We start from the raw sequence: 12,118 nt of genomic DNA, 5'->3' as shown, positions 1-12,118 counted from the left end.
CAAAGCAACGAATCTCAAATAGTTCACATTATACAAACATGCGTGAGTCTTATTGACTCAAACCTTGGGGCAAAAAATGAATTCTTCACAGCTTATTGAATCGAAGCTTGTATAACGCAGCCCTCGAAATGCTCGACTGAAGTAAAAAATCTCCTGAAATGCTAAAATATCATCATTTTCGTAGCTAGGAGTGCACCAGCTCCTAAGACCCTTAATTTCTAGGGAATGGGTACTTTTTTGTCCTTAAAATTATCCAGCTGTTGTTTTTGATTTGAACGAAAAGTATTATATTGGCATTTTAAAAGTTTAGATCCAGCAAGATAGGCCAAGAGCAATGGCAAAGTGGTTTTTGATTTCGACAAATTTTGACGTTCCGATACGTCATCATTTTAGAAATGAGGTTATTGCAACTATACCGATATACTTCGTCGAAGTGCTGGTGCTGATAACAGCGTACCTTTTGCTTAGATATAACGAATCGTTTGAGATTTTTTATTAGGATAGATTATTGTGCACTTCACTAGTTCGAAGGTAAATCAGGTCAGAGAGCCATTGTCATGACTACGTACCCATACTATGGCCTGGAACCACCCGCACTGCTTTTTAGTCAACCACAGAAATTACTAGCAAAGGCCCAAGTCAATTTGCTTAGTCCGGCCGCTGAGCACTCGCGCTTCGTGTCCCGCCTCGACACGGAGCGAGTGACTGCTACTGTGACCAGCTCCCTTGCCACAAGCCACCGAAATCTTCGGAGCTGGTTAACTAAAAAGGCAAGAATAACAACAACGACCGTCGGAACTGTCCGTTGTATAATAAATAGATCGGGATGCCTTTCGGAAATTACCGCGCTAGCGGGTCGCCACCGCGGCTGTCAGCTGACGCCGAGAGGTTGCCAGACAGCGGAACAGAACGAACGAACAACGACGCAGACAACGCGTACCCTAACCCGTAGTGGCGGGCATCCAAAGGACGAGCAGCAGCGGCCACTGACTGCTATCAAACGCAGCCAAGCACGCCTAGTCATCCTATTGAAGGGCCTTAAAAAGAAGGCAAAGGGCTAGAGCGAGAGGTAGGAGGAGAATAGAGGAGGGGGGGGGGGGTAACAGTGCTCGTAAAAAGGTTTTTCATGTCTGTTTGTCCCTGGTTGTAGCAGTAGTAGCAGCTTTGTAGCTAGTAGCTATCATCTAACTGGTTTGCTTAACACTGCTTTCTGTCTGGCGGTGTTTAGGATGCGCGTCGAAAGATACCGACACAGCGGCGATCGCCATCACTACCACTCAAAGTTATTGGTCCTTTTTCTCCTTCTTCTCCGATGCAAGCGAGTGACTGTGTGGTAGTTACGACTTGATTTTGTCTTAAACCTTTAATGAGTACGTTTCATTTGCTTGTCTTCTTGCCTTCCAGGCGCAGATAGGACACGTTATGAACGGGGTGAGTGTGTGCGCGTCTGAATAAGCCTGATAAAGCTATTTACGAAACACTGATGCCAAATAAGACATCTTTATCTGATAGGAATGCATTTAGTGGAATAGAGAATAACTATACGTAATATCAGATCTAACATAATTTCAAATCGCGTGTGATTGGAAATATATTGCGTCTGCTAACCACACTTAACAACGGAGAGTTCATTGCTTAGCTTTCTAATGAACCGAATAAGGCCCGTCAGCGGCTTGACCAGTAGCGGAGCATCTCAGCAATATGTGATATATTGATTGATTCTATAGATACGTTTTAGGATTGAAGCTAGTTCGTTATGCTCAACATAATGTTCATTGCCATTACGTCAACCATTTAACACCATTATGCGAGAATGGCCAGAGGCTATTTCGTTTGCGTCCTGACTCGAGGGAGTAATCGGATTCCGAAACCGCTGGTTTGCTAATGATAGCTGATAGCATTGAACAGTGAGAGAAGCACAGTAAAAGTGAAGCACAGTATGGCTGACAGATGAAAAGAAGAAACAAAAGGGTAAAAAATCGATGTCTGCACTATCCGATGGGTCGGCGGATGTGGACAGCACGCGGAAACACCAAGAAGTACGCCGAAGACAACAGGCATTATGTTGGTGGAGAATGAATGAAAGGAAAAAGGGGAAAAAGCAGACACGAGACGAGGCAGGTAGACATCGAATGTAAGGAGGAGATATCGCTCATCCGCATATGTCGAGAAAGGACGGAGGAATGCTGAATATCTATAAGCGATTAGGTTACTATAGTGGGCCGAACGCACGCCACTAAACATAACTATAACCAGACGACGAGTCCTAGCCATTTGAGACTATTTCAGGCCGGCTAATATAACTATACGAAGAAAGTAACATACAAACAATTTCTGGCAACTTAAACAAAACTTAATGCAAGTAATAGGGAAAATCGGTGCAATTCGTCATTGACGGAGCCAGCCTAAAAGCCCGATTGTGTCCGAAGCTGGCTAGTCGATGCTCTTTGTGCATTTTTGAATCGACTAATCAACGCCATTAAGACGACTCACTCGGGTATTAGACTACTGTTATGCGTGAGTATGTGAGGTGGACGTTTCAAGAGCGTGTCTTCATCGGGAGACAAACCGATACCGTGGAACCGGATGACAACCGAGCGCAACGGCAACGTCTGCCTGTTTTCCACGATAGGGGGGATAGAAACTCGTGTTTACGATGTAGTTTGCAATCCAGTTTGATTTAGTAGTCTGTTAAGAAGTGCATTTATACGACAGCAGGGGTAGTATTTATGGTCGCGACGATTAATTGGCTGTAGCCTCAATCATTCCTCTCAACCGCTCTGACGGCGATACTAGGAAAAAAGGTCAGGTATATGCAACAATGTCGCTGTATGCATATGATAGACGGGGTAGTTCAGACTGAAGACTTTTGTCCTGAGCAAATGTAATATAAAGTATCTATTTGGTGTTTTTTTAGCTGAATTTAGCCTTACCTTTTAGTAAATAATACACAGAACGATCGACAGCGGAGCGCGGTACGTCATTTTTGGGTAAAACGTACGAAAGTAAAGACGCCTTTCACTACACATATTTAGAGATGTTTTTATTGCGATCTGTCAAGCTGTTTTTATAGAAACACGAATTAGAAATCAGGATCTATCGGAAGCTCGGGCTCGCAGGCTGTCGTTCGTCTTATCTTCAACGTCATGTCATCGCCTTCTTACTCAACACATCAGCTTCCCTTAACGTTGGGAGATTATCGTGCGGCCACATCGGCAATACTCAAGCAGATGAAAGCGCCGCGTCCACGCGGGCGCCCTCACGGACTTATGCTGCTAAGAAAATGCGGCATTTTTCCTTTTCCCGAGCTTTTCTTCCTTTGTACTTGGCCGTAGACAGTGAAACGCTATCAAGAGCTAGAAGTTGCTGCTGCGCCCACAGGCGACTAGAGGTTTTTCACCCTTAAGAGAAATAAGGATGAATACAGACAAGGGCTCAATGTGAATATGGACGGAACTTGTGAGTTATAGCTGTTCCGCGAGCTTTCCATGTTCCGAATATATATATATATATACGCAGGGTGAAAAGAAAGGGAGACGGGAGAAAATCCGGCTGTAACGACGATCTGAACCGTCTCGGCAGCCAAAAATCAATTCATTTACCGCAGCATTTTCTCCTGCTAATATCACTATACCATAAAAACTGCCATTGAAGGATCGCTTGCCGCTGCATCGCGCTTCTACGAATTGGCCACATGATGATACGTGTCCTATAAAAATTCTGCCCTGACCTGGAAGTGGAGCCGAATGGTTAATGTAAAGGCAGAAATGTGTGACAGTGGTGGTCACAGAAGCGTCGAATCTTAACGGCACCCGTGCGGCTACCCGTTGTCGAAAGATCGTCAAAATCGCCGACAGAGATGGATCGTAAATGTTTTTATTTTTTTTTTATTTTGAAGTACTAAATATAAATACAGCGAACTGAAATATTTCGTCTGATCTATTTACCTGCGATAGTGTAACTCAATGGTGTCGATCTAAGCATGTTGAGACGCGGATCGTTTTGACCGAGCCTTGGTAAAGTGAAGTCTGCAGAATAGTCGAAGCTTAAGAGATAATTAAATAAGTTCTATAACTTGGTTAAGAACAGATCGCACAGATTTTTCACAAAGAGAAAAGAACTTTATGCGGATCTAAGTTTACGAGTATGTAACTGTGCGCGTGCATTAATTCTCTACGTGCCGAAATTCGATGTTTAGTACGGATACACCGTTTTTAATCGGACACAGTAATATTAACAGTTGATTTCCTTATCTTCTTAGCGTTCCATTTATAACGTAAACCTGGATTGACCATTCCTAAAAGTAAACCTATCTAGGTAAAAATGTCCATGTTATAGCCGCGCATGCATCCGAACAAAGCATGACGTGACACCTAGATAATAGGCATGGAACTTCTCTGGTAACCGGCTGACGATAGCTACCATAGTTCTAACGAAGGGGTCCAACTCAGACCGGTCTAGTCGATGCACTATCGGTGTATACGGCATGTCTCACTTTTACATTGTTACAATACCATCTGCATTATAGTTCAGGTTAAAATTTTACAGGAGACTTTCACTTAACCATTATAATAATATGTTGACATTTTAAGCAAACTACTCTGAACACGTTAGAAAAAAAGACTGTTAGTTATGCAATGCGTACGTACGTTGATGAGAAATTTTTTAATCAAATCATGTAGCGGCGAGCCAACGGTTGGCAGAGATTCGTTCGCATAGATTTTTCGTGCAAACGTTACTCCGCTGTTCCTATTATACACTAATGTAGCTTCTGTTAGGCAGCCAGCCTTACTTTGGTTAACTGCTGTGACCACCGTACCACTCAATCTAAACAGATCCGCTATCTGTAGCATTCCACTATCCGAAATACGATAACAGAGGTACACGTAACCGTTCCTGAGTTCGAGAAAGAACGCCTCAATGAAAAACAGGAAAGGTGGAGTCCTGGAGTGATCTCTTCTATAAATTACGCGTTAACACCCAGATCGGCAGCTACCCTCTTATAGACATTGACGCTATCGCCAGTTTGACGCCTTCCGTGTCATCTCGCTGTTACTATTCATGGTACTTATGGCGAGTGCTGCTAGCAGAAGCTGCAAGGTATTGCAGTAAGCCATCGCTTTCCCTAGGCCGCTTATCGTGGATTACCAACGGTATTTAACAATGACTCTATGACACTGTCGTGCATGGAGTAGCAGCTTCCGAACAGCACCTGTCGCTTGACTAACGGCTCGATAACATGTACTATCATCACCACCGCCTCCGCTGCTACCGCCTTTGCTGTGGATGTTCCAGTCGCCTATTGCCCTGCGTTCCTCTGCCCACCTCATTGACGCACACACACGTGCAGACAGATGCCCGTACATAAACCCAGCTAGATAGTTGTAGCATCGGCGTCCGCCGTTGTTGTCGATGTGACTGCTGCAGCCAATTTGGCGACTGACGATGTTGAGACTGTTGCGTGCGTAACTAGCGCCGGGCCAAACGGAGGAAATGGCGTGGGAACATCGAGAGAGATACGCCCTGTCGTATTATACGATGGAGGGAGGAACTGTCTATCGTTGTTCGTTGCCTTTTTCGAGTGTCGATATAAACAAAATACTGAGCGCAGAACGGACTTTACCTTGACGCTCCGTCAACACCTGAAGGGAGCGATAAACTAAATAAATAGTTTGCCGTTACGTGAGCACAACTAATAAAATTATTATTATTATTATTATTACTAAGTTTACTTAATTAGGAGTACCGTTTGTCCCGAAGCCAGTAAGTCTCTCTACTGGCTTCACACTATCAGAGGACTGTGCTGACACCTTACCGAAAGGAAAATTGAATTTACAGAAAATTATGGTCCCTAGAAACTTTAGTTTTACCTAAAAAGGTGCATCCAATTAAACAAAACAAAAATACTTCATTGGTTCCAGCTCGTTAATTGATATACGGTCCGTCCGCGTGCAAGTTTCTATCTCATATTCCTATAGTAGATCAATTGGCAGTTTCTTTCAACGATACAGGCTAGCTTGCTTAACCCTAGCCCATGTAGATCGTGTTGGCATTGCCATTGGCGGTACCTGGCAAAGGATAACCTACCAGTGCCTCTCCCAATCGCTGCTACTCAGCGAAGACATTGTAAGCGGACGTAATAATCACCCCATGTGTGCGGATGGAACCCTACGAGCTTCAGTATAGTCCTATGGCTCTGTTCGTTGCCCTATGTAGACTAGTTTCTTTCTTTCTTTCTCGCTTTGTCCCTCGAAGTGCCCTCTTCTCCTGATTAATGATCTGGACACACAGACACACATCGGCCCACCCACCCGCTACCCACCTACACGCTCCCATGCCGTTCGTTGCCCGTCCTTCGTTCTGTCTCCCATGTTTTCCCATCTGCTCGTACCCCTAGAAAGAATGGTTGCGGCAAGTCCTCGTAAGCGTATCTGGCGGCCGCTTCGTTTTAACACCACAAACTGGTTGGCTGGCGCGCGCGATGGAAGTAGTCAGAGTGGGTCAGAGGCTCAACTTCGATTCTTTGCCGCGGGTTTTCCCAGTTTGTTCTTGTGCAAGCAGTGCGTTATGGAGGAGTAAACGGGCAAGCAACGCGGCAAGTGAAAGGGATTGTATCTATGTGCTTGATCTGTGTATGGCAAGCCATCACATCAGGAAAGAACGCGTTGGACCAAAAGAGTTACACGACAAGGGTTAAGTACCTGGGCGCTAATACAGTTGTGGGTTCTGGGAAGAAGGCACAGGGCCGACAGGCGACGACAACTGATCAATCAGCTAAACATGAGGTTATAACTTAGGATGGGACACTGTTGAGTCCAATACCCTATGGTTAGATATAACTGAATTGAATTAAAAACTGAAACACAACTTTTCATCAGTATAAATGCTAACTAGGAAACGGGTATGTTGCGAATTGTTTCTCAAGTTAAACAGCATTAACATTAACGCACGACATGACTAGTTTCCTATTGACAGGAACTTTTTTATTATTGCTATTTATCATTTTGTTGGTATATGGTTGGTATATAATGGTGGGATTGCACCTACTCAGATAAAACAGGAAAGATAAACCTGTTTCTTACGCAAAGGCGCATCACTGCGCACACCCCATTCAGCTACAGGAACCTACGACAGAGCGTCTTAACTGTCTCTACAATTTACATTTATTGGAAATAGATACGGCGCGTTTTCTCCCGAGTATTATTGATAATGATTACATGCATGTCGCCTTAATATACATAGAAAGCCTTCGACGTTGTTTGTCGAATTCAGCCGAATTTCTCCATCGACTTCGTGTGTTCTTCATGGTGGAATGAAGGTTTTTCAAGAGGTTATGAAAATGCATGAAATACGATCTTCTCAAGACGATGCGGACGAACCGTACTTTGAACAGGAGGTAAAGTGACAACAACTTTCGCTAAAGATCAAATCAAACAAATTGGATATAGCTTCTGCTCGGTCTCAGCCTAAAACCACCGCATTTTCCCTGCCTACTTACTAGTGCACTTGAAAGGCTCGCAACAAAACCCATCTGCCTGTTCGGGCCCAAATCGCAACGATATTGCGGAAGGGTTTGTTTCGCTCATTGCAGGAGCTTGATCTTTTTGTATCTGCCATCCTGTGGTTTTCGCTACGTTTTGTCGACCGACACGAACCCCCAAGGATAACAGATAAATGCTAAAATCTTCTGGGCTGCTCTTGTTTGTAACGAACGTTGCTGCTTGTTACAGGATCTACACAGACACACACGTTCTTTCGTTGGTCTACATCCTGAGCCACAAATTAATTGCACTATTACCCGATAGGAAGGTACGACGCTAACAATATCAGACAAACTCGATGGTACCGAGGCATAGTCGTTCCGATCCACTGGCTTAAATCGCGTTCATTATATAATGATCATTCGGACCCGAATGATGATGACGATGATTAGGATATTAAAGGCACAACAGTAATTGCCTCTTGTATCCATAAAGGACTGGCCTTTTTCGGTCCGACGAGGACGACTTGTCTCGCGGTTGTACCCCTCAGCATACGATGCTTCTTTCTTAGCCTGCATGTAATGCAAACATTCATATCTGTCGTAGAAAGCCAATTAGTGAAATGATGTTTCGATTGCGAGAAATTTTTGAACAAAAAGCGTCTGGTGGTTGGGCTGCGTTCAGAAATAGCGAAGGAAAGGTTGGTCTATGTGCGATTGTATTGCAAAGCGTAGGGCGGCATCACGGAAGAACCTAATTGTATCCTTGCTTAAACATAATGCCCATTTGTTTGTTGCGTACGAGATCTGCTTCACTCAAGCCTGACGAAGATATTGATTCTGTTTGTCATTTATGACGAGCAAGATGCGGTCGACGCTAGACTATGAGTGCAGACAAATACGGTACGCATCATCGCTGCTGCTCGCGACTATCGCAAACTCACTAACAAAAACTTCCGCGAATTTGTACGCTTTTAGTCGATGTTTGCCTTTTGTCACCTTTCTTTTGTCGTTCCTGTGACAACGACACCAAAAATAAATGAGAGCAATTTTTTTGCCGCCTCTCGACAGACCTGCTTCCTTGTTTATATGCGCCTGCACTCGTACACTATAATCGTACGGGCGTGGTAGTTGCAAGGAAAAAGTCATTAGTCTGTCATCGGTGACAAGGTTCCAACTCAAGTGAGCTTGAAATCTTGTAGCTTTGCTTATAGCTTGCCAGCATCATGTATGCATTGACAACGCTTCCGACTGACCGTATACTGCTGCCTCTATATATACATATATATATATATAGATATGAACACCCTGCTAAGCATCGTCACTCTACAGCGTAACTATGAAGCACACAGCCTCTTTCTCACCTCTGTCAAAATGCCCATCTGAATATCTATCAACTTTTCGAACCTATAGTAACAGTCGTTATAGATAAACGCGAGTTCCAAAGGCCCACACAATTTACTGCGTTTCCTCTTCCTTTGAGTGAAATGATCGTATGCGCGGTCCGCCTGTAAACGTAACGTATGTGTCACGGGTAGGTAGGTAGGTAGGTAGGTGACGTGATCGACGTCCTTAAAAAACAGTGAAAAACGGTTCTTGTACAATTCTGGTACATTGTAGTTTCTGCGCTCGCCCGAAAAAAAGACAGCAGCGTCACCACTGCGATGTACAGCTTGCCGGCTGTAGGAAGCGATATATGTATACATATACGTATATATAGCATAGATGCATATGTAATATAATGTATGACGCATATATATATATGTCTATATCTACGCATCATACACTGAACGGTGTACACGTTGTTACCGCCTGCCAGGACAGCCCAGAAATCTGCAGTCTATAATTTTGCCAAAAACGCGTAGAATTTCGTATAGATAGATTTGCTATAATAGTAACCGCGTGTTAACTTACGATGATACTAGGCTATCCAAAGATAAAGTAGGCCGTTCTCTAGGCGGCCGTGTGAGCGTGTGCGGCGGGGCGGGGGGGACGCAGACGGGAGGAGCAAAAGGCTGTGGCAGGTTATAGAAAGCAAGCGGAAAGCGGAGAGTCAAGTCAGGCCAAAGCAATCTAAACATATGTGAGCGTAATGTCTCTCTTCTCATTTATTCATTTAATTCCCTGTTCTCAGATAGAGTAGCGTTTCATACGAAACGCGAAGTCCTATTAGATGAGTGGCTGATCACTAACATTCAGGAATTGCCAACCAGCAGCACTGTTTGGCCGATTGTTGGCTGGTCGCGGGACGGATAAATCTGGTCCGCGTCTCGCTTACTGGTCGGTTAGTTATTTTGTATGAGTATTCGTCGACGGGCCGCAGCCATGATTCTGTTCTCAGTCCGTCCGTTTATCTATCTTTGTATTCACCTAACGAATGGTGCTCTGTTGCAGCTGTTTGCCCTGGCCACGACCAGTTACTTTTGCTGTTGGCGGCGGGTTTGTGGGTGTGATCTGTTGAGCAAAGGAGCGCTTCGTAGTCAATTTAGTTTAACTCAAAAGGTGAAAATGGAAGAGAGATTAATCGCACCAGTAAGAAGTAATAGCGGTAACAGCATTAGAAGCTGGGCTAGCGAGGGTAGAAGTCGACGCGTTATGTCTAAGTCAACTCGGCGAGCTCACGGCGCGTTCACTTAACGCCAATCGCTACTGCAACGATTAGAACACAGCGTTGTATAGCGCTGTTGAGATGTTTGAATAAGAGCGGGCGGCGATCATGAGCCGCTGGGTAGCATTAGCTCATCTCTCTCTCTCTCTCTCTCTCTCAACGCGGCGGATGATGATGATGATGATGACGGGTGCTTCTGCTACCGCTTTCGCTGGCAAAGCGCCTACAATCAGTGCAGCACCGGCAGCTGAGCCAGTCGATGAACTAACTGCGCAGACGACGGGGCGGCGGTGGCGGCTCCCAAGTGGGCAACACGAAGTGGCTGGTTACAACGTTGCTGTCGTCGTTGTCGTTGTCGATTTGGCACTGCCTCAGCCTTCTGTTGCCGGGAAAGGCGTTAGACTTACGGCCTCAAAGGTCGTCGTCTATGTACAGCCCGCGTTGTTCGCACTCGGCTCGGCCGAACGACGCTCGGCCACTTTGTCTGGCTTGACGTGCTACCGCTGGATGAGCGGGTTTCCGTTGCCAGTGGCGACGTCGCGCTTTTTTCTTCAATTATTTCTGCTTTCTCTTTCTCGAAGCTAGACTATTTGCTTTCGGTGGTGCATCTCATACTTTGTATCACTATGAAAGCAGCGGAGCTACGTGGCGCTGAGCGGGGTGCTTGAACGATTTCGGTGATGGTGGGCGGTAGTTTAGCGCCAATATTTGACTAGCGAATACCAACTGGATGCGCGGCGTATCTGTGACCGGGCGTGATGAACACGAAGCGCGGAGAAAATCAACGGGAGACAGCGTGCCAAGATCGAGAAGAGCGAAAGGAGTGGATTCGGTGCGGTAACGACTGCGGCAGCATATCGTGCTAGAAGGCTTGCCGATGATCCTAGCGACTATATAGCTTTTTTTTTCTTTCTAGTTAAGCTGATCACTGACATTCGGCACTATTTGTCCAATGTCGAAGCAGGCAAACTGTTCTGTCGTTATTGAGATTACAGTAAATACGACTTGGTGGCTGGTATTGCGCAGAAACGACTACGAAGACAGGCCCATTTTCTACTACACATTAATAAATAAGTAAATAAATAGAATCGCTTTGCCTTCGGGTGCGTCGACGGGTATTCAACGAATGGTTGCTTAAAGTTGATTACTAGCAAGCAGGGCTCTTAAAGTTACTCAGTGTATAGCTAGTCTAGCGATATTTACATAGTAGTCTTTCCGTATATTTGCAAGAGGTCACTGATGCGCCACCATTGAATCGATTATTCTAGAACGGCAACAGCTAGCTCTTCTTAAATATGCTCTTCGTTTGCAGATTATATTATGTTTGAAAAACGTATTGTCAACCAATTAGATGTGCGCTGTAGGTAACAAACGTAGTCAAATCGTCGACAGAATCAGATCTGTATTAAAGTTATATGTTATTATATTCTAAACTCAATACCCAGTGTGATGTGTATGAGCATACAGATACTGGCAAACGGAATATACGCATGGTCGTCTATGGGAGATTATTATTCCACTCAAAGCACTGCTGTTACATAACTGCGCACCTGTACCCAGCTGACATTTCAAACGTATCCCTGATGCCGGCCCAGTGTCCGCCGAAGAAACCTAAAACGTCAACCTGTTGGACCTTATCATGACGCTTAAATATAGGATGTCACCTAGCCGACACTGCTTTGAACGCTCGATGCATTCACCCTCGGGTTTCCTAGACGGCTCCTGCTTTACGTATATCAAATTGACCCATGGTATTGCGAATCACGATCAAAGGAATATTACTAGTAAACATTTTCCTATCTTCATCTACTCGAACGCCTAGCTATTCCACGAAGAGCGAGTTCTTCTGTCCCTCAAACGACCACAGCCTTAGTGCAGGCTCAACAAACGAGATATATCACACTTTACGGTCTAACTACACAGCTAAAAGTGTTCCAGTGCAAACTATTGCGCCTTAATCAACCTAGTCCACCTTAAAGTTGTATGGGCAAGTTGAGAGCGTGCAAGTTGTAACTTCTCATTATGCTTAG

At 44.8% G+C, this 12,118-nt stretch overlaps 1 protein-coding gene and 1 long non-coding RNA gene across 5 annotated transcripts in view; one reads left to right on the top strand and one right to left on the bottom strand.

Moving 5' to 3' along the window:
• Window positions 1–12,118, bottom strand: part of LOC111253407 (uncharacterized) — a 51,473-nt gene that overhangs the window by 10,745 nt on the left and 28,610 nt on the right. The window contains exon 3 of one of the 4 annotated variants that reach the window (XM_086992818.1): window positions 4,650–5,642. The exons of the other annotated variants lie outside the window; for them this stretch is intronic. Coding sequence (XP_086848944.1) covers window positions 5,556–5,642 — 87 coding nt within the window. The 3' untranslated portion in view covers window positions 4,650–5,555. The remainder of the gene's footprint in view (window positions 1–4,649; window positions 5,643–12,118) is intronic. 4 annotated transcript variants of the gene reach the window in all.
• LOC111253406 (uncharacterized) lies at window positions 930–3,946 on the top strand. The gene is made up of 3 exons (XR_002674628.2): window positions 930–1,069; window positions 1,405–1,431; window positions 3,074–3,946. It is a non-coding gene; the product is annotated as an uncharacterized LOC111253406 (long non-coding RNA).

Source organism: Varroa destructor, unplaced genomic scaffold, assembly GCF_002443255.2.
Source record: "Varroa destructor unplaced genomic scaffold, Vdes_3.0 BEIS01000006.1, whole genome shotgun sequence".
Lineage (NCBI taxonomy): Eukaryota > Metazoa > Arthropoda > Arachnida > Mesostigmata > Varroidae > Varroa > Varroa destructor.
This window is presented reverse-complemented; position numbering and strand designations above follow the sequence as displayed.